The following is a 21,997-nucleotide window of genomic DNA, read 5'->3' as shown; positions in this document are numbered from 1 at the left end:
ACGTCTGGTATAGGGATATATGGTATAGGATCAAAGTTCTAATATTCACTGTACCCCGAGTTATTTAAGCAATTGAAAACAGATAAAGGTTGTGACATTCGTAAAAAAAAAAAACAGGGTTTGTTTTTCTTTTTTGGAACTCGAAAAGAGTATGTAATGTTAATTACATACTTTGATTTGAAAGAAAACCTTTGCTTCTTTAATTTTTTCTCTTTTGTTTTTTAAAATACACAATAAACCTTAGATAATTATCAGTTTAAATGCTGAACTATGGAGCAGTGGAAATGTTTTATAAGCAGCTAATAGTCTGGCCCTTCTGTGAAAATAATTAAAATTAAGTTGTGTTGAGTTTTTTTTTTTTGCATAAAATATGCTCTCTACGTCAAAAATTCTAAAAAGCTTCAATTTTCATAAAGGCCTATTGAAATTTTCTGAAAATCTTGTTCGAAAAATATATTTATTTTTCGGAAATATTAATTCCTAGCTCAGTTGATACATTTTTAGAAATATTTTTTTCTTCATTAGATCTGACCAACAACTCAGGAAGAAAAAAAAATTGTCGTTTGTTGTCTAAAATCAGAATTTTTTGGATACATACAGAAATATGATTGAGCAAAGTTGTAATCAGCTACAATGAGGAAAACTAGATTAACAAAGAAACTGTTATTGATCCCTTTTCGTACCCTTTTCGAGTTTCAAAAAAGTAACACTTTCTTCAGGGGAAAAAGTGTAACGTAACACATTTTCGGGGGTTCTTGAAAAGAGCCCGAGACCCGGATGTGCTTGTTTTTTTCCACTGCTAGCAGGACACCTGGATATCCTAGGAGCTTTGAAATGCAAGCATATTTTTTTGCAATTAAAAATTCTACTCCTCCACCCGGTCAAGGTGAACATGAATTGGTCACTGATTTTAATGTCACACACAAGTTTGTCATAAAAGGGAATGAAAAGGGTTCAATGGTGCCAATTCACGAAAATATAGAAGGGTGTATTTTTCAAAATACTTGGGGGGGGCAATTGTGTTTTTTTTTCAATTAAAACGCCAAGAATGGCATTTTTCAATTCAATACAGAAAAGATATTATATAAAACCTTCAAAGACGGAAGGGAGCCTCCTCCCCCACTCAACTGACGCCGCAGGTCATCTTTAGCTTCGACCGGGCCCGAAACTATTGTTATAAGTTACCCATACCTTTTGGGCTACTTCATTAGAACTAACAGTACGAAACTGAAACTTTTATTCTCTTTAAATTTCTTGAGAAATGGAAAAAAATTGATCACCTGAGTGTAGCTTCTAGAACTGCTAAGTAAGCATCTAATTATACCTGAATAATGTGCATGTCTGCTATTTTTAGACCGTTGAATGTGGACCTCATTCATTTATTTAATTAAAGACAAAACTAACTTAACTGTTACTTTTTTTTAACTGTTAGGAAACTGCCAGTGGCATTTGCATGGCTGTCCAAAATCAAAAGGCAATAATAATAATTACTTTTGCGATTTTCTGGTCTCATTTGAAAGAAATATGTAGCAGGAGAATAATAATTAATCAAATAATTCAAATTTTTATTATTAATATCAAGCTGCTCAATAATTTCCTCCATCAAGCAACTTGCGATCTCGATGCCTTAAATATTTTGCCGAAAAAATGAGATAACTGAGTTGGCTTTTTTGACGCTGAATAGCTACAGGCACGTAAGCATTTTTTATGGAAGGAGATGTCGATTAAATGAGATAAAACTTGGACAATAAACGCAAAGGATATGCAAATTATATGGAAAGTTGAACAAGATATTACAAAATTGCGAAGATTAATTTTCCCGAAGGGGGATGCCCTAGTCTTAGCCCCCATTCTCTTTCCATTTACATGCCTATACAGGTATGTATTTGTAACGAGCATTTCAGACACAAGCATAATTGATGCCGAATCCCTAAACCGAATAACGATCTGTGCAACCACAAACTGAATAAGGATCTGAACAAACAAACTGAATAACTAACCACAAACTGAATGACAAAAGGGACAAAGACGAACAAGCACCTGCGCCGGAATTTTTTTTCGGGAGTTGGAGGATAAACTAAAAAAAAATTGGATGAATTACATAGAAGATATTACACATTAAAAGATAAAAATAAAAATCCTGACAGGTCGGGAGAAGAATAGGCCTTATGGGATTGTGATTGCAGACACAACTCCCTTACTTTCCACCACGTTTTGGTTGAGGTCGGATAACCAGGTTGTGGGTGGGGGATAAAGTATTTGGACAGCGCCCCTAAACCTAACCTTACCAGCGAGTGTGTTTATATAAACGTAGAGCTTGATTCAAAATTTCACTATCACTAGGATAAGTAGAAAACATTTTTTTCACCAAAACGACCAAAAATAAGTATAGATTCCGTTTGTGTAATTTTTTGGAGTCATGCTTAGTTTTCTACTTAGGCTAGGTAAAACTTGTGACCGGAAATCAATTTTGGATCCAAAATACCACCGCATCCAGAACAATTTTAGAGAAACGATTTCAAAAGAATTAATGCTTTTATCACATGACAGTCGTAAGTCAAGTTTCGATATGCAACACTTACTACTTTCCCTTTCTCTTTTGATGAAATGTCATCAGCTGGTAAATATTATTTTGTGTCGATATGTTTTTACGTTGTGCTTGTTAAACGCGAAATTTCGAAAGAAAAATTTCATTTAAAAGCAATTTAATTTCGTAACACCTTTTTAACCGATGTGGTTGCATCAGTCCTAGTTTCCATTACCGCCAATTTACCCCTCCCACGTCAATTTTGAAACACCTTTTTGAGAGGTATTTTCAACAAAAAATTCTTTTTATTTGCATTTTCTTTGAAAATAACAAAATATTCGCCAATTTTAGACTTTGAAAAATTCATTTTATCCCCCCCCCCAAAAAAACAGTTCGTTGATTCACGCCACTACTAGTATGTAATTTAAAATGGTAATTATATTTTATAGCGCAACATAAATTATATTTTATGTTGTTTATGTTATTTTATGTTGTTATATATTATGTTTATAACATAAATTATATTTTATGTTAAGTTCTTCATCCATCGACGCACTGTAGAAAAGGTTTCTTCCGCTAGTTTCTTTCAGCTTAGCATGAGTCAAACAAAGACAAGTGACAGAATAGATGAAGAATATATAACTTGGGCTATATATTTGCATATTAAGGGGTTGGGGGGAGGGTAAAGTATTTGGACGGTGTGAAGTCAGTAAACAATTCTTACTTCATAATATGCAGAATAATTGTACCCGACACATTTTTGCATGCAGACCCGCTATAATTTACCCCCCCCCCCCCTTCCCCTGACTTGCAAATATGTGGCCCAAATTTGTTTCTAAAGTATTATATTTTCATCGTTTTTTGTGATATTTCATTAGGATTAGTCTGAGAAACAGATTCTACTTAAATGAAGAACAACATAGGCGCCATAACAAGTACCAAAATGGTTCTTATCTCCGTCCTCTCGGGGTTCCTGCCCGCCCTTGTTCCACTGCTCTCATTTTAGATCAGCATCTTATAACGCTTACTGTATGTAAATTACCTTTTCATATTCTAATACACATTGGACCCCAAAAATTTATGGAATCTAAATTTTTTATAATATTATTGATTTTCTTTTGTTTTAGTTAAACCCTGTCTTCAATATCGCTCTTTCGGACGATGTCAGCCAAGTGAACGACTGCTTTTGTTCATAGGATTCCATCTTTCCTATATAAAAAAAAGTGTCACGTCGAATGCGCCTGATTTGTCTTTTGAGCCTAAATGGATACCTGAGCTGCCAGAAAAGTCACAAAGCACGGACAACCTCACCCGGGAAGACCATAATGAACACAAGGCTCTAGTCAAGAGATTTTGCTAAAGTATATACTAAAAAAAGACAAAAACCAATGCTTCAATCCTCAGATTTTTTTAGAAAAAAAAACTGCAGAAAAACATTCTAAAATAGACCCACAAACAGAAATTCTGCTAATACGCTAGGATACACCCAGAAATTGATCATATAGTCTGCTTTCAGGTAGGAAACAGATTGTACGATTGCTAGAATATGTTTGAAAATAAATGTTAAGAGAACTAAGTCACTAAGGCTAGGAATAAGTGAAGATGAAAATGTGACGTTGGATACTGAAAAGATTGATCTGGTGGACAGCTTCACTTACCTTGGTAGTATTATTATTAAAGACGGTGGGGCAGTGAAGATGTTATAAGTAGAATAGCCAAGGCTTTTTAATTCTGTTTTTTCACTATTAAAAAAGTTTAGAAGAGCAGGAAGATAAGTCTGCAAACCAAGATTAGAACATTAGAAGCTACATTGATGGCAGTGGTCAAATGTGGCACTTAAGCATGGGCGCTCCGAAAAGCGAATATAAGATTTGCTAGATGTTTTCCAGAGAAATTGCCTCCGGATTACTCTGACGGTTGTCTTTTTCGGCCAACCGTCTAGGATAAACAGAAAGCAGCTTGTCATCTTCTTGGGTGGGAGGACGACACAAAGAAAGATTTAAAGGAAACGGGAACTTCCTTGGAGGGTATAAAAAGGAGGACCTTGAATAGATTGGGATGGAGGATGACCGTGCGTAGCTGTATTGGTCTCAGGCGGCTTGGTGCTACGGTGAGTTTTTAGTAGTAGTAGTCGTTCCCTGACACCTTAAGGTATAAATTACCTACCTAAGACACCAGGCACTAAGCAAACGCAATTAGTAATCATAGCGCCTTGGACAACGTCTAAATGTGGCAGTACTGCAAACATTAAAAGCCCTATTCCAATAATGTGAAAGCTTTCGAACATCCAAACGATCACGAAGTCACTGAACGGAGGACGGCGCCATGATTTAAAAAGAACTATCCTGGAAGCTCTGAAGAGAGTAAATATTTCTGGTACGAGAAAGGTGAAGATCAGACACCATGTCCAGACGACATTCTCTTCTGTGGGTAATTTTGCATAAAATGCTTGATCTCGGGCTGAAATGTAAAAAGTATAATTAAACATAAAAACAGGAAACTTAGAGACTAAAGCAGGATTGATATCCCTAATGTTTTATCAGTATTTCTAGTGATTTTTTATATTGCCAAAAAACAAAAATCACTAAATCAGCTCATAAATCACTAGATTATTGAAGAAAATCATTAAATCAACCAAAAATCGCAAAAATCTAATGATTTTTTACACCGGGTGGCAATCCTGGACTATAGATTAAATTAAAAAAACAATTTTTTTTAACTGAAAGTAAGGAGCGACATTAAAACTTAAAACGAACAGAAATTACTGCGTATATGAAAGGGGCTGCTTCCTCATCAACGCCCCGCTCTTTAAACTAAAGTTTGACTCTTTCTCTCAACTCTTCTAATTAAAACAGTAAAAAACTTTAGCGTAATGAGCGGGGCGTTGATGAGGAAGCAGTTCCTTTCATATACGAAGTAATTTCTGTCCGTTTTAATTTTTAATGTCGCTCCTTACTTTCAGTTAAAAAACTTGTTTTTTTTAAATTTAATTTTTGAACGTTTTTGAGTCAATGCATGTTTTGATTTTGACTCTACGTGGAAGGAATAATTAAAACGGAATTTGCATATTTTTTTTTTTTTTGGCTAAATGGCTAGTTTTGATCGAATGATTTTGAGAAAAAAAGGAGTGGGGGAGGAAGCCTAGTTGCCCTCCGATTTTTTGGTTACTTAAAAAGGCAACTAAAACTTCTAATTTTTTACGACAATTTTCATTAGCAAAAGATACACGTTACTTATAAATTAGCTTACGTAACGAACTTTTGTATTCTCATGTTCTTATTACATATATGAGGGGTTCACCCCTACGTCAGTACCTCTGAATCACAAAAGCCGTAGAATAAATACTTGAAATTACTAAAAGTACTTTAGCGTAAAGAGCGAGGTATTAGGAGGAGGCGAGCCCCTCATATGCATAATAATTTCTGTTCGTTTTAAGTTTTAATGCTGCTCCTTACTTCCAGTTGAAAAAAACTTTTTCATATTTATTTTTTCATTGTTTTTTTTTAAATAATGCTAGAAAATCTTGCGCTCCCTTCATGGAAATTTTCTTCCCCCATGACAAACTCCTCCATGGAAAGTTCCCCCAACATGTCCCCCTCTTCTTAACCCCTCCCCCCATCCGAAAAATCCCCCTGAAAACGTCTGTACACTTCCCAATAACCATGACTATATGTAAGCACTGGTCGAAGTTTGTACCTTGTCGCCCCTCCCAAGGGGACTGTGGGGGAGTAAGTCATCCCCAAAGGCATAGTTATAAGGTTTTTCGACTACGCTGAATAAAATGGCTATCTCAGAATTTTTACCCGTTGACTTTGGAAAAATAATTAACGTGGGAGGGGAACTAGGTGCCCTCCAATTTTTTTGATCTCTTAAAAAGGGCACTAGAACTTTTCATTTCCGTTAGAATGAACCCTCTTGCAGCATTCTAGGAGAAGAGGGTCGATCCGATCACCCCTGGGAAAAAAAACAACAAAAAACAAACAAAAAAATAAATACGCATCCGTGATCTGCCTTCTGGCAAAAAAATACAAAATTCCACATTTTTGTCGATAACAGCTTGAAACTTGTACAATAGGGTTCTCTGATACGCTGAATCTGATGGCGTGATTTTCGTTAAGATTCTATGATTTTTGGGGGGTGTTTCTCAGGCTCGTAACTTCGATGGATAACACTAAACTTGAGGAAACTTATATATCTAAAATCAGCATTAAAACGCAATTCTTTTGATGTAGCTATTGGTATAAAAATTCCATTTTTTAGAGTTTTGGCTACTATTGAGCCGGGTCGCTCCTTACTACAGTTCGTTACCACAAACTGTTTGATAAGACTGAATTCCAATTTACTCCAGTCACGAGTTAAATAAAGAAGAACTACTTTACAATACAAATTTTAGGGATGATACAACAGTGATAGCACCAGTTTGGTTGAATGCTTTGTTTACTTCCTCAACTCAGTAGCTATTACCTACTGGACTCGCCATCAATGGTCCTAAAACCACCGTAATGGCTCTTAACCAATCTGATTCTAGCCAGGTTAACCTTGGTGCCAAGCCAACAGAAAACATCAAAAAATTCGAGCATCTCGACTATTATAGCACCTGATAGCGGAGAAAAAAGAGAAATTTTCACCCACATAGCAAAAGGCTATGTTTGGCAAATTAAATGGAAAATTTAAGGAAATACTGAAAAACATTCAAGCGCCAGGGGTGAAGGACACAAGACCCTTGTGTGTGAGCGCCAGGGGTGAAGAAAAACTTAGTGATACGGGGAAATTTTATAAATGATGAGATTTTGAGAGGGGATGAAAATTCAAAAGTCCATTGTGTACACTTATCTAAAAAAAAATTTAATGAACTAGGTGGATTCTTGGGCGTTGTGGTCCCTACGGGAAAAAAACTAGGAAGCTCCTGGGGCAAAACTCATAGAAGATCCGGAACCATGGGAGGAAGGAGGGTTCCGGAGTCGTGGTCTAAGACAGGACAAAGACTGGATGAAAATCGCGGGAGAAGTTGCAGTCAATCGAATAAATTAGTCGTGGGAAGTCATTTAAAGGTCCTTTTGGTCCCGGACAGGACACAATATCGTCTGGTACCCGCCTAAAATAAGTATGTAAGTATGATATTTTTTGGGCAGGTTGTTCATGGGTTGAACCATTGGCATCAATAGGGGTAATAAAACCTACTTTATATCAGATTTCAAATTTATCTCTTCAATAGTTAAGCTTTTTCTCCAGAACAATCAAACATACATGCAATTTATTATATCCAGGACAAGCGGCCAGTATAGATTGATGACTGTACGGATTATATGCGTACATAAATTATAAACTTGTACCATACAATAAAGTAGTCAGCCTGACACTATTTTTATATAACGGTGTCTGCAAGCTAAACAATCATGCCACAAAATTGGTTCAGCCATATGGTGTGAATATTTGTAAAAATACGAAAAAAATAGATGAATACGAGTGTAGCCTGCCAGAATAATTTTCAAGACAACTCAGGTATGACCATCAGTCTTCATATAATTTGAATGTTTATATGTAGAGGCAGAGGTTTACCTGCTTTTTTATGGAAATTAATAGGACTTGGGGCAGAGGTGCGACTGGAACCAAGAGCGGGCGTGAACTTTGGCAGGTAGTACATAACCCCTCTGTCAGAGGCACAAAACGTATAAGATAGTAAAAAATATCGGTTACATTTCCAAAACCAGTATAACTATTCGAAATCAAAAGACCTGATTTCTCATTTGTATACGTTATAGTCTATGGGCTATATTTTCTTATCCGGCTTAGACAAATTATTTAAAAGTATCAGCTTGTAAATAAGAATTTAAAAGCTCTTAAGTAATTAGTCTTAAGAATAACGTTTTAACTTCAGCTCGATAATCATAAAAGCATATTTCCCTCTATTTTTTTTTTTTTTTTTTTTTTTTTTTTTTTTTTTTTTTTTTTTTTTTTTTTTTTTTTTTTTTTTTACCAAAAAATAGCACCAATAAATTCAGGGAAGAGGCTTTTAAAGTATGTGCGTAATTTTCTAAGTTAGGATACGGTTATTACAACTTTTCACACTGAAACAAGTCCTTTCCACACTAGGCTTACACAACAAGTTACGAAACCACCATAGTCGTCGTCTAAAATCATCATAAGCAAAATATTCAAAAATTAAAAATGTGTAATGGAGATTAAAGCTCTGATTAAGCATGACAGGTTTTTTAGGAAAATTTTTATCATTTATTTACAAGGTTTATTAATTCCTCGTGCAGAAACTTCAATATGTTGCTACAAGCGAACTCTTCCATAACGTAACATAAGCTAATAGGATGTAAAATTTTATACAGAGCTAGTCTACTTGACAGTTCCGAAGTTACGGAAAAGATTTGCTCCTTAGGATTGACATAGAGTAACGCAAAGTCTGAATTTATGCAGGTGTGAAAGGTTCTACAGCAAAGTGTGAAAGCAACATAACCGCCATTCCGAAAATCTCTTCATAATCTTGATAAATGATCTAATTTTACGTATTTAAATTACACAAACAATATTCGACATTATGACGTCGTCAATTATAATACTTAGTTTATTTGAGCAATCTATTTCAAGTGAAACCAAACAAACCAAAATCTTCGCCGCAAATGCTTACCATCCTGTGAATATAGGTCATATAGTCAGAAAGAAATCAGCAATCCGTATCAATTGATTATCAGCACTTGATTTGGGTAAGTGTGGTTTATTGAATATGAAATCTTAAACCAAGAAAATTCAATTTTAGGATATTAAGCCGTTGTGTTCACGCCGTTTAAAACCGTTAAAAGCCGTTGTGTGTTCACGCTTCTTCTGAGAATATGTCTGAGCAACGACGGATGAGGAGGCTCTGACAAAGGAATTTATTTCAAGGTACCAAGGACTGTGAAAATAAAAATTGATTTTTCAATTGGTTACGAGAAAACTTACGCAACATATATATCTTAAAATTCAAAAAAAATTCAAGAATTCAATTTTAAATAGGAAAAACCTCCATATTCAGGTTGCAGATTTTAGCATTAACAGTTAAAAAAGGAAATGAGGGGGGGGGAATCAAACAAATGAAGCTAAAAACATATGGCACCAAACAACTTCAGAATGTGTAGCTTATCTTTGAAGGTGCAGCTGTCTTTTTTGAAATCAACATATTGTTAGCTTGAACTCTTACGGACGAAAAGCGTTGTCAAATTTAACTAATTTGTTTTTATTCATTTTCACGTTTTAACGTGGCAACACTGACAAAAATTTGTTACTGCCTAAACAATTTAATAGTTTTGATAAAATAAAAACAAAGAGAAATTTTAGAAAATCATGGTTTTCATGTAAAATGTTTCATGTAAAAAAAACCAAATTATTTTCATGTCCTTGTTGGGCTGCCCACTGGGCTTGACTGGGCTGCCTTGACTGGGCTAAACGGTACATTGACTGGGCTAATTCTAAGGCTACTTCAAAATGAGATTTGACCTGTGCCAAAAGTTTTTTCCAGATCTCGATTGTTGTTAAAAAATAACTGATTTTGCAACTACCTTCAATCAAAAATGGCATAGTCTATAACAACAAATTTAGCACCTAAAATGCTTAGAATAGACAAAAGAGGTTAAATTAGAGAAGAAAAGGACCAGACCCAAGAGGGTGTGCCAATTGGAAGCACGGAGCAACTACCCCCTCCCCCTATATTTCAAAAAATATCTTTTTTGGTACATGTGAAAATACTTATTTTTTAGTACTTTCATTCCAAAAATCGGAAGTACAACAAAATTGCCACCCTAGATTCTGTAAATATATATTCACCATATAATATATTTTTGTCAATTGGCACCCCTGGGTCCAACCCTTCTGGATATTAGATTAATACAGGCTTGGCTTTGTCTCGAATGTTATAATGTTTAACATTTGTTCTTTATTTTTTAGATAGTTGACATTTTCTTTTATTCATTTAAACTGGGGTTTTAACCAAAACACATTCCAGCGTAGGCTGCTTGGTTGTTGCAATGGTGTGTAGAACCGTTTTTTAGTCTAAAATTAAATAAAAAAACAAGTTTTTTTTAACTGAAAGTAAGGAGCGACATTAAAACTTAAAACGAACAGAAATTACTTCGTATATGAAAGGGGCTGGTCCCTCCTCAATACCCCGCTCTTTACGCTAAAGTTATTTACTGTTTTAAAAAGTAGAGTTGAGAGAAAGTGTTAAACTTTAGCGTAAAGAGCGGGGCGTTGAGGAGGGACCAGCCCCTTTTATATAAGAAGTAATTTCTGTTCGTTTTAAGTTTTAATGTCGCTCCTTACTTTCAGTTAAAGAAACTTGTTTTTATTTATTTAATTTCTGAGCGTTTTTGAATTAATGCATGTTTTGATTTTGGCTCTCCGCAGATGAATAATTAAAACAAAATTTGCATATTTATTTTTTTGGCTAAATGGCTTTCTCATAGTTTTGATCGAATGATTTTGGGGAAAAAGGAGCGGTGGAGGAGGCCTAAACCCCCCCCCCCCCAGTTTTTTGGTTACTTAAAAAGGCAACTAGAACATTTAATTTTTTACAAACGTTTTTATTAGTAAAAGATATACGTAACTTACGAATTAGCTTACGTAACGAAATTTTGTATTTGTATGTTTTTATTACGTATATGAGGGGGTTTACCCCCTCAGCAGTACCTCGGTCTTTGCAACAAAGCTTAAGTTTTGTCCCAATTCCTTAAGAATGACTCCTGAATCACAAAGGCCGTAGAATAAATAGTTGAAATTACTAAAAATACTTTAGCGTAAAGAGTGAGGTATTGAGGAGGGGACGAGTCCCCTCATAAGCGTAGTAATTTTTTTCGTTTTAATGCTGCTCCATACTTTCAGATGAAAAAACTTTTTCGTATTTATTTTTTTATTGTTTTTTTTTAATAATGCTAGAAAATCCTGCGCTCCCTTCATGGAAATTTTCTTCCCCCATGACAAATTACTCCATGGAAAGTTCCCCCAACATATCCCCCTCTTCTCAACAACTCCCCCCAACCAAAAAAATCCCTCTGAAAACGTCTGTATACTTCCCAATAACCATTGCTATATGTAAGCACAGGTCAAAGTTTGTAACTTGTAGCCCCTCCCATGGGGACTGTGAGGGAGTGAGTCGTCTTCAAAGACATAGTTATAAGGTTTTTCGATTATGCTGAATAAAATGGATATCTCAGAATTTTTATCCGATGACTTTGTGAAAATGATTAGCGTGGGAGGGGGCCTAGGTGCCCTCCAATGTTTTTGGTAACTTAAAAAGGGCACTAGAACTTTTTATTTCCGTTAGAATGAGCCCTCTTGCAACATTCTAGGACTACTGGGTCGATACAATCACCCCTGGAAAAAAAAGAAAACAAACAAACAAATAAATAAACACGCATCCGTGATCTGCCTTCTGGCAAAAAATATAAAATTCCACATTTTTGTCGATAACAGCTTGAAACTTCTACAATAAGGTTCTCTGATACGCTGAATCTAAAAGTGTGATTTTCGTTAAGATTCTGTAACTTTTAGGGGGTTTTCCCCCCTATTTTCTAAAATAAGGCAAATTTTCTCAGGCTCGTAACTTTTGATAGGTAAGACTAAACTTGATTAAACTTATATATTTAAAATCAGCATTAAAATGCGATTCTTTTGATGTAGCTATTGCTAACAAAATTCCGTTTTTTAGAGTTTTGGTTACTATTGAGCTGGGTCGCTCCTTACTACAGTTCGTTACCACGAACTGTTTGATATTATTGGAAAATTTGACAAATATTAATGATACATTAATTTTATACTTACATACGAGGCATGTTTTTAATTAGGGTCCGTTTGAAAATAAGTAACCAACAAAAGATTATTTCAAAAGAGTAAGTTTATTTTCAGAAAGCGCTCATAGAAGATCATAGAAGAATCCTAGAAATCCTAGATCCTAGAAGATCCAAGATAATAGAAGACCACCATCAATACAGAAGTATACTGTCTAACTCTCAGAAAGCTCCACAGAGGGATTAAAAAAAAAATAATAAAAAAATGGCATGTCGACAAAGAAAGTTGTCCATCTTCATGAAAATGCACGACCTCACACTGCAGGTCAGAACCATATTTTGTTGGACAGTTTTGGCTGGGAAGTTTTAGATCACCCACAATACAGTCCTTATCTTGCGCCGAGTGATGACCATTCATTTCTCAACCTCAAGCAGCACCTCAGTGGCAAACGTTACAATAATGATGACGACATAAAAACAGAAGTGAATTCCTGGTTAGCGGAACAGGCGGCAAGTTTTTTATATGGAGGTTACTTTAAAATTAGTTTAAAAAGTTTTTTATATGGAGGTTACTTTAAAATTAGTTTAAAAAGTTTTTTATATGGAGGTTACTTTAAAATTAGTTTAAAAAGTTTTTTATATGGAGGTTACTTTAAAATTAGTTTAAAAAGTTTTTTATATGGAGGTTACTTTAAAATTAGTTGAGAGGTATGGTGAATTACAACAAACTTGGCAACTATACTGTTAAGTAGACTAAAGTATGTACTTTTTGAAAATAAATTTACTTTTTTTAAATAATTATTCGTTGTGTACTTATGATCAAACGGACCTTAATTAGAAAACACGCCTCGTATATATGTTATCTAAAAGCTTGACGTCAGCCAAATCTCGCCGTTAAGTAAATTTCAAGCGTTAATTAATATAATTATGAATAAACTTTGCAGAAGTGCGAAGCATAATATTAGCCTACTTTCCCAAAGTAATAAATACCAGACACACATGTCCCGAAGAAGAAGGTTTCGCACCCTCTCCTCATTCAAAATGTCAAGACTCAAAAGATTTATCATAAAATTTCTAGTGCTTATATATGATGAAACATTTTTTTTTTTTTAATCTGGCCTTTTTCGAAACTGTGACTCCCCTTCCCAAGAAATTATTATGCTCGAATATACCTACTAAATACTAATTTGGAGACGGCATTTTTTTTTCGCTCAGTACTTTTGATTTTTTGCTATGCTTCAAGCCAACGTTACTTATGGACACCATCACCGATCATGTTACCATCGGTGATTCCAGTACTTGCTATATTCAACCTCCAAACCAAGGCCATCAAAAACCCAAGCAAAAATCAACTTGGAAAATTTCCGAGTACAAACCCATACAAAATCTGCATCCGAAGCCCACCCCCTCCATATATGCTCGAAAAGATTCAATCAACAAAAATAAATAGCTCGAAGTTCAAAGATCTAATCAGTTGTCCTACTACTGTTGAATTTGCGATGCTAGAGAATTTAAGCGAATTTTTTAGAAACTTTTTATGAAGTATTTTTTCAGAGTTGGTTCCCGTTCAGCACTGTCCCCCCCCCAACGCTCACCCCCTAGTTCCTGGATATAGCTCAAAGCTATGCACAAAAGTTTGCTGATTTTTGACGATTTTTCTTCATTATCTAGTTTGTAATGCCGAGTAATGCCAAATCAGTAATTTGCTGTATAAATCCTCGGGCTAAATCCAGTCACCTGGTGGTTGGGGGGAGTCTGCTAAACTAGAAGCGATTCTGGAGATCGAAGTGGTTGAATTTTTCCATATCTAGTAAAGCAACAATTTTGTTATTGTGGTTTGAGAGAAGACCATGCATAAAACTGTTACCGTTTTTTTTTCTTTTTATTAAAAAAACGAATTTTTTACAACTTGAACTAAGGAGTAACATTAAAAATTAAAATGATCAAAAATTTTTGCGTATATGAGGGGGGTTACCCCCTCATCAACTCCTCGCTCTTCAAGCTAAAGTTTCTTAGTATTTTTAAAAAGCACTTATTGTCCAAATTAAACGAACCTTGTGTTTCAGGAGTCGTTCTTAAAGAATTGTGCCAAAATTCAAAATTTTGCGCAAAGAGAGTTGTGTCAAGGAGGGCTCAAACCCCCATATATACGTAATCATTTCTGTTCGTTTTAAGTTTTAATGTTGCCCCTTACTTTCGGTTGATTTTTTTCCGATTGTTTTTTAAATAATGCCAGGAAAATCTGGCGCCACTCAACGGTAAAATCCCTCCTCCCCACGAATATATCCTCTAGATAATTCGATCCTGGAGAAAATTTACCTCGGACAATTAATTACCCTTCACAAATCCAATCGTAAAATTGAGTCGGCAATGAGAAAGCAAGAGCAAAGAGAATTTTGTATAGGAATTCTGGCAAATTCCCCCAGTCTAGGATTTCCTCTGAGAAATTCATCCCCTGGAAACTTCCCTCTCCATGGAATATTCTCCTCGTAGAAAATCACCTCAGCAAAAAAATCCCCTCCCCCCATCCGAAAAACGTATGCTTACTTCCCAACAACAAATACGGTACTATACGTAAATAGTTGGCATTTTTTTTTAACTTAAAGACCTTTCTTCAGACCTTTCAACTATACTGAACAAAATGACAATCTTAAAATTTTGACTGAATGATGTTTAAAAAAGGGGGGCGTGGAAGGGGCTTAGTTGCCCTCCAGTCTTTTTGATCACTTAAAAAGGGCACTAGAGCTTTTAATTTCCATTCAAATTCTAGAACAACTGGGTCAATACGATCATCCCTGAGAAAGTAAACAATAACAAAAACAAATAAACACGCCTCCGTGATCTTTTTTGTGGCAAAAAAAAAAAATCCGCATTTTTGCAGATAGGAGCTAGAAACCTCTACAGGTAACCTCTACAATCATTATGAAACATAAGGCCATTAACGCCTTAATTCGTGTTTGGTTTTTTTTTTTAAGTAGTTGTACTAGCTTACCAAGATCTTTTCCACAATAGGCCACATCCCGACCTTTCTTGATTTGAGAAGTCATCATCAGCAGCGTTCCTTTTGCAATGACGCCAGCTACCAAAACAATGACAAAGGTAAACAAGTATGCAAACACTTTGAGTATTTTCATTATTAGTTCTAAGGTTTTCTGATTTGCATTTGACCCCGTGTCGGTACTCGGGGGTAACACTCGAAACACGTCCCATCCTTTTGTCTCTTGAAGACTTCTTTGACTAGAAAAGAAAAAAAATCAAGGTCTTAGGAGTTATTACAAGTAAAAAAATAACTCACCTTCTACTGTCCCTAAATTTTTTTTCTGTTTGCTTATATTTAAAATAGTTTTGCTTAGCCTATAGTAATAGCAGTAGCCTGAATTTGAATAATAAGTTTTACTCTTAATCAATGGCGCATCCAGGATTTTGTTCAGGGGGGGGGATTTCACCATAAACCTTCTGAAAAAAGCATCAAAATTTTTTTCATGCATTTATTACTTTTTACAAACGGGACAAAAATTTCGAGCGTAGCCCCCACCCCTGGATACGACCTTACTAATAATAGCAGTCAACATTAGTTAATATTAAATACGTGGTGGTGATAGTCATGATAGGAGCAGTTATGATATGAGTAGCTGTATAGTTTTTATCGGCATATTGCAATTTCCCGCTCATATCAAACAGTTCGTGGTAACGAACTGTAGTAAGGATCGACACGGCTCAATAGTTACCGAAACTCTAAAACATGGAATTTTGATACCAATATTTATATTAAAAGAATCGCATTTAATGCTGATTTTAAATATATAAGTTTTATCAAGATCAGTTATACCCATCAAAAGTCAGGAGCCTGAGAAAATATGCCTCATTTTAGAAAATAGGGGGAAACACCCCCTAAAAGTCATACAATCTTAACGAAAATCACACCATCAGATTCAGCGTATCAGAGAACCTTCTTTAAGAAGTTTCAAGCTCCTATCGACAAAAATGTGGAATTTCGCATTTTTTGCCATAAGACAGGTCACGGATGCGTGTTTATTTGTTTGTTTTTTTGTTTTTGTTTTTGTTTTCCCAGGGGTGATCGTATCGACTGAGTGGTCCTAGAATGTTGCGAGAGGGCTCATTCTAACGGAAGTGAAAAAGAATAGCTCTAGTGCCCTTTTTAAGTGACCAAAAAAATTGGAGGGCACCTAGGCCCCCTCCCATGCTCATTTTTTTCCCAAAGGCACCGAATCAAAATTCTGAGATAGCCATTTTATTCACCATAGCCGAAAAGTTTATTAACTATGTCTTTGGGGATGACTTACTCCCCCGCAGTCCCCGTGGGAGGGGCTGCAAGTTACAAACTTTGACCTGTGTTTACATATAGTAATGGTTACTGGGAAGGGTACAGACGTTTTAAGGGGGGTTTTTTGGTTTAGGGAGGGGAGAGTTGAGGGGGGAGGGTTACGTGGGAGGATATTTCCATGAAGGAACTTCTCATGGGGGAAGAGAATTTCAATGAAGGGGGCGCAAGGATTTTCTAGCATTATTTGAAAAAAAAACATTGAAAAAATAAATATGAAAAGTTTTTTTCTAATGAAAGTAAGGAGCAGCATTAAAACAAAACGAACAAAAATTATTCCGCATATGAGGGGTTTACCTCCTGGTTATACCTCACTCTTTACGCTAAAGTATTTTTAGTAATTTCAACTATTTATTCTACGGCCTTTGTGATTCAGAGGTCATTCTTAAGGAATTGGGACAAAATCTAAGCTTTAGTCTAAAGAGCGAGGTATCGACGAGGGTTGAACCCCATTATATACGCAATAAAAACATACGAATATAGAAGTTCGTTACGTAAGTTAATTCGAAAGTTACGCATAAATTTTACCAATGAAAACGTTTGTAAAAAATTAAAAGTTCTAGTTGTTTTTTAAGTAATCAAAAACTTGGAGGGCAACTAGGCCTCCTCCCTTACTTCTTTTTTCTCAAACTCTTTCGATTAATTGCAATTAATTAATATGCAAATTTTGTTTTAATTATTTATGTGCGGAGTGCCAAGATCAAAACATGCATTAATTCAAAAACGTCCAGAAATAAAATATAAAAAAACAAGTTTTTTGAATGAAAGTAAGGAGCAACATTAAAACGAACAGAAATTACTCCGTATATGAAAGGGGCTTTTCCTCCTCAACGCCCCGCCCTTTACGCTAAAGTTTCTTACTGTTTTAAAAATAGAGTTAAGAGAAAGAGTCAAACTTTAGCGTAAAGAGCGAGGCTTTGAGGAGGAAAAACCCCTTTCATATACGGAGTAATTTCTGTTCGTTTTAAGTTTTAATGTTGCTCCTTACTTTCATTCAAAAAACTTCTTTTTTTATTTAATTTGCAATCAAAGAATGAAAAATATGAAGTCAAGAAGTCTTTAAATACTAACTTTGGTGAAAAAGACTATTTGTGAAATACGTACGTAATGTTTTTATATTGGACTATTAGCCAACAAACTTATAACCAACAATATAAGAAATTTTAAAATAGCAGCTTTGGTGAGATGTAGATATTATTCGTGAAAGATAAACCTAAAAAGTTCTCATTGGAGTTCATGCTAGCCGATATTAGCCTCAGATTTGTAACAAGGAAGCTCGAGAAGCCTTAAACACCAGGCCTTAAGGCATCTCTTTGTATACTTTATTCCAACCTAATAAATAGTCATGTAAGATCCTGATTTCAACAAGGTGTAACAAGTACACCTTTATGAAACTAGGGGAAGCGGGCCCCTTTTAGCCCTTCACTTTTAGCCCTTTCACTTTTTTCATAGTTTAGCCCTTCACTAATATATATTCAGAATTCTTGTATGCGCCTCGCAAGGTTTATTTTGTCAGACAGTTTAACGGTTAACAAAGTTTAACAAGTTCACTTTTCTAAAAATAATGTATCTATCAAGCTCTTGATCGGGGTACAAGACATATGGGATATCAGACTGTCCTCTGGTCAATTTTGGGCCTTTAAAAGGGGTATCAAACTTAGAATTTGCGATCGAGTAAAGTTAATACCTACTTACGACCTTGTGTTCAATGCAATCAATTAACAAAAATAATAATAAAATAAATAAAATCCTTGCAGAGGTGAAAAGCCTGGCGAAGTTCAAACTGAAAACCAACAAATATTATTGTTCCGTCATGCAAGAAAAAACTACAAAACTAGCTCGAATAAAATGACTGGCGAGATTGCTCTATATTCATTTGTGCAATTCTAAAAACTAGTGCTTTACTGAAAACTCAAAAATGACGTAAAGAAAGATATTATCAGATGAGCAGAGAAGTACACAAGAAGCCTGCAGAAATTAAAACACTAATCTATGACGATTACCCAAAAATGACGTAAAATTAAACCCAAAAATGACGTAAAGAAAGATATTATCAGATGAGCAGAAAAGTACACAAGAAGCCTGCAGAAATTAAAACACTAATCTATGACGATCACCCAAAAATGACGTAAAATTAAACCCAAAAATGACGTAAAGAAAGATATTATCAGATGAGCAGAAAAGTACACGAGAAGCCTGCAGAAATTAAAACACTAATCTATGACGATTACCCAAAAATGACGTAAAATTAAACCCAAAAATGACGTAAAGAAAGATATTATCAGATGAGCAGAAAAGTACACAAGAAGCCTGCAGAAATTAAAACACTAATCTATGACGATTACCCAAAAATGACGTAAAATTAAACCCAAAAATGACGTAAAGAAAGATATTATCAGATGAGCAGAAAAGTACACAAGAAGCCTGCAGAAATTAAAACACTAATCTATGACGATTACCCAAAAATGACGTAAAATTAAACCCAAAAATGACGTAAAGAAAGATATTATCAGATGAGCAGAGAAGTACACAAGAAGCCTGCAGAAATTAAAACACTAATCTATGACGATTACCCAAAAATGACGTAAAATTAAACCCAAAAATGACGTAAAGAAAGATATTATCAGATGAGCAGAAAAGTACACAAGAAGCCTGCAGAAATTAAAACACTAATCTATGACGATTACCCAAAAATGACGTAAAATTAAACCCAAAAATGACGTAAAGAAAGATATTATCAGATGAGCAGAAAAGTACACAAGAAGCCTGCAGAAATTAAAACACTAATCTATGACGATTGCCCAAAAATGACGTAAAATTAAACCCAAAAATGACGTAAAGAAAGATATTATCAGATGAGCAGAAAAGTACACAAGAAGCCTGCAGAAATTAAAACACTAATCTATGACGATTACCCAAAAATGACGTAAAATTAAACCCAAAAATGACGTAAAGAAAGATATTATCAGATGAGCAGAAAAGTACACAAGAAGCCTGCAGAAATTAAAACACTAATCTATGACGATTACCCAAAAATGACGTAAAATTAAACCCAAAAATGACGTAAAATTAAACCCAAAAATGACGTAAAGAAAGATATTATCAGATGAGCAGAAAAGTACACAAGAAGCCTGCAGAAATTAAAACACTAATCTATGACGATTACCCAAAAATGATGTAAAATTAAACCCAAAAATGACGTAAAGAAAGATATTATCAGATGAGCAGAAAAGTACACAAGAAGCCTGCAGAAATTAAAACACTAATCTATGACGATTACCCAAAAATGACGTAAAATTAAACCCAAAAATGACGTAAAGAAAGATATTATCAGATGAGCAGAAAAGTACACAAGAAGCCTGCAGAAATTAAAACACTAATCTATGACGATTACCCAAAAATGACGTAAAATTAAACCCAAAAATGACGTAAAGAAAGATATTATCAGATGAGCAGAGAAGTACACAAGAAGCCTGCAGAAATTAAAACACTAATCTATGACGATTACCCAAAAATGACGTAAAATTAAACCCAAAAATGACGTCAAGAAAGATATTATCAGATGAGCAGAGAAGTACACAAGAAGCCTGCAGAAATTAAAACACTAATCTATGACGATTACCCAAAAATGACGTAAAATTAAACCCAAAAATGACGTAAAGAAAGATATTATCAGATGAGCAGAGAAGTACACAAGAAGCCTGCAGAAATTAAAACACTAATCTATGACGATTACCCAAAAATGACGTAAAATTAAACCCAAAAATGACGTAAAGAAAGATATTATCAGATGAGCAGAGAAGTACACAAGAAGCCTGCAGAAATTAAAACACTAATCTATGACGATTACCCAAAAATGACGTAAAATTAAACCCAAAAATGACGTCAAGAAAGATATTATCAGATGAGCAGAGAAGTACACAAGAAGCCTGCAGAAATTAAAACACTAATCTATGACGATTACCCAAAAATGACGTAAAATTAAACCCAAAAATGACGTAAAGAAAGATATTATCAGATGAGCAGAGAAGTACACAAGAAGCCTGCAGAAATTAAAACACTAATCTATGACGATTACCCAAAAATGACGTAAAATTAAACCCAAAAATGACGTAAAGAAAGATATTATCAGATGAGCAGAAAAGTACACAAGAAAACTGCAGAAATTAAAACACTAATCTATGACGATTACCCAAAAATGACGTAAAATTAAACCCAAAAATGGGACTGCATATCCGCAGTTTAAGGCTTTCGACCATGATGATTAAATGGTACACTTTTCATCTTGATCCATCGCTGTGTTCGACAGATTTCAAGCCTTTTTTTCAAAATCCTCAAAAATTTGTTAGGCAATAATCTTTTACTATTAAAATAAACATTAAGATAGCTATAAGTTCTTAATTAAAATCAAGTAGTTGTGGGCGTTAAGCCATGACTAATTGTAGAAAAGCCAAGGCAGATAGTTCGATTGAGTGAGAGGCAAACCTGGCATAAGCCCTTATTAGGATTATATAGAAATGACGTCAGTTCATTTGTTGATAGATAAGTATATCTGTCATCCGTCAATGCGCAATTCCCAGGGCGGAACTAAGGTAGATAGGTATAAAACTAAAGAATGAAAGAATTAGATTGATTTTTGGTTTATGCGTGACGGACAATGTCCACTGGACTCGTATGCAAAACCTGAATCGGACTGAATTTGGTCATTTCTAAATGACGCAAAAATAAAAAATTTTGCTTACAAGACGATTGTTTTCATAACTCTTTTTTTACTTTCGGTTTCTATGATTGTAACCATTACTGGAACCATGATGATCCTTGGGGAAAGCGAACGTAGAGAAAATGAAAGATATTTCTCAAATACAAAGAAACGAAAGAAATGGGACGCTCTGTACTGCTCCACGTTATTATCATTTTTTTTCTAAAGTTAATTAAATTTTTCATTAATCTGCTTTCAACAAGGTAGAGCATGCCAACCCAAGTACCTAAAATGCAGTTACTAAAATGGAATTGACCCCAACTACAAGTCCAAAGTGGAGGTCCGCAGCTATATTGGCAGAATTCAGTTTTTTGGAATTAGGGCCATGAGAGATATCTATTAATGCGTTAAGTAGCTGGGATCCTATGATGTCTTTTTATACCGCTAGATCTGAGAGGCACTGATTTCCCGCCATCTGGCGTACATCTCGGAACGTCACGTGTGCCACAGTTCCACCACGCTTGGAAGTCCTCAAAGGCTTGACAAACTCCCAAAGTGTTTGACACAGTTCCGCCAGGCTTAGCATATACCGCCTGGTATACATGATTCCGGAGAGAGAGCGACCCCTCGGCTAGATCAAAGTTTATTATAAGTCAAACTCT

At 35.0% G+C, this 21,997-nt stretch overlaps 1 protein-coding gene across 1 annotated transcript in view; it reads right to left on the bottom strand.

Moving 5' to 3' along the window:
- The window catches only part of LOC136033264 (chitin synthase chs-2-like), a 93,491-nt gene that overhangs the window by 50,714 nt on the left and 20,780 nt on the right, over positions 1-21,997 (bottom strand). Inside the window, exons 3-4 of the mRNA XM_065714018.1 lie at positions 15,287-15,531; positions 4,694-4,987 (exon numbers count right to left, since the gene is read on the bottom strand). Coding sequence (XP_065570090.1) covers positions 4,694-4,987; positions 15,287-15,531 — 539 coding nt within the window. The remainder of the gene's footprint in view (positions 1-4,693; positions 4,988-15,286; positions 15,532-21,997) is intronic.

The sequence above is a fragment of the Artemia franciscana genome, chromosome 11 (genome assembly GCF_032884065.1).
Source record: "Artemia franciscana chromosome 11, ASM3288406v1, whole genome shotgun sequence".
Classification (NCBI taxonomy): domain Eukaryota; kingdom Metazoa; phylum Arthropoda; class Branchiopoda; order Anostraca; family Artemiidae; genus Artemia; species Artemia franciscana.
This window is presented reverse-complemented; position numbering and strand designations above follow the sequence as displayed.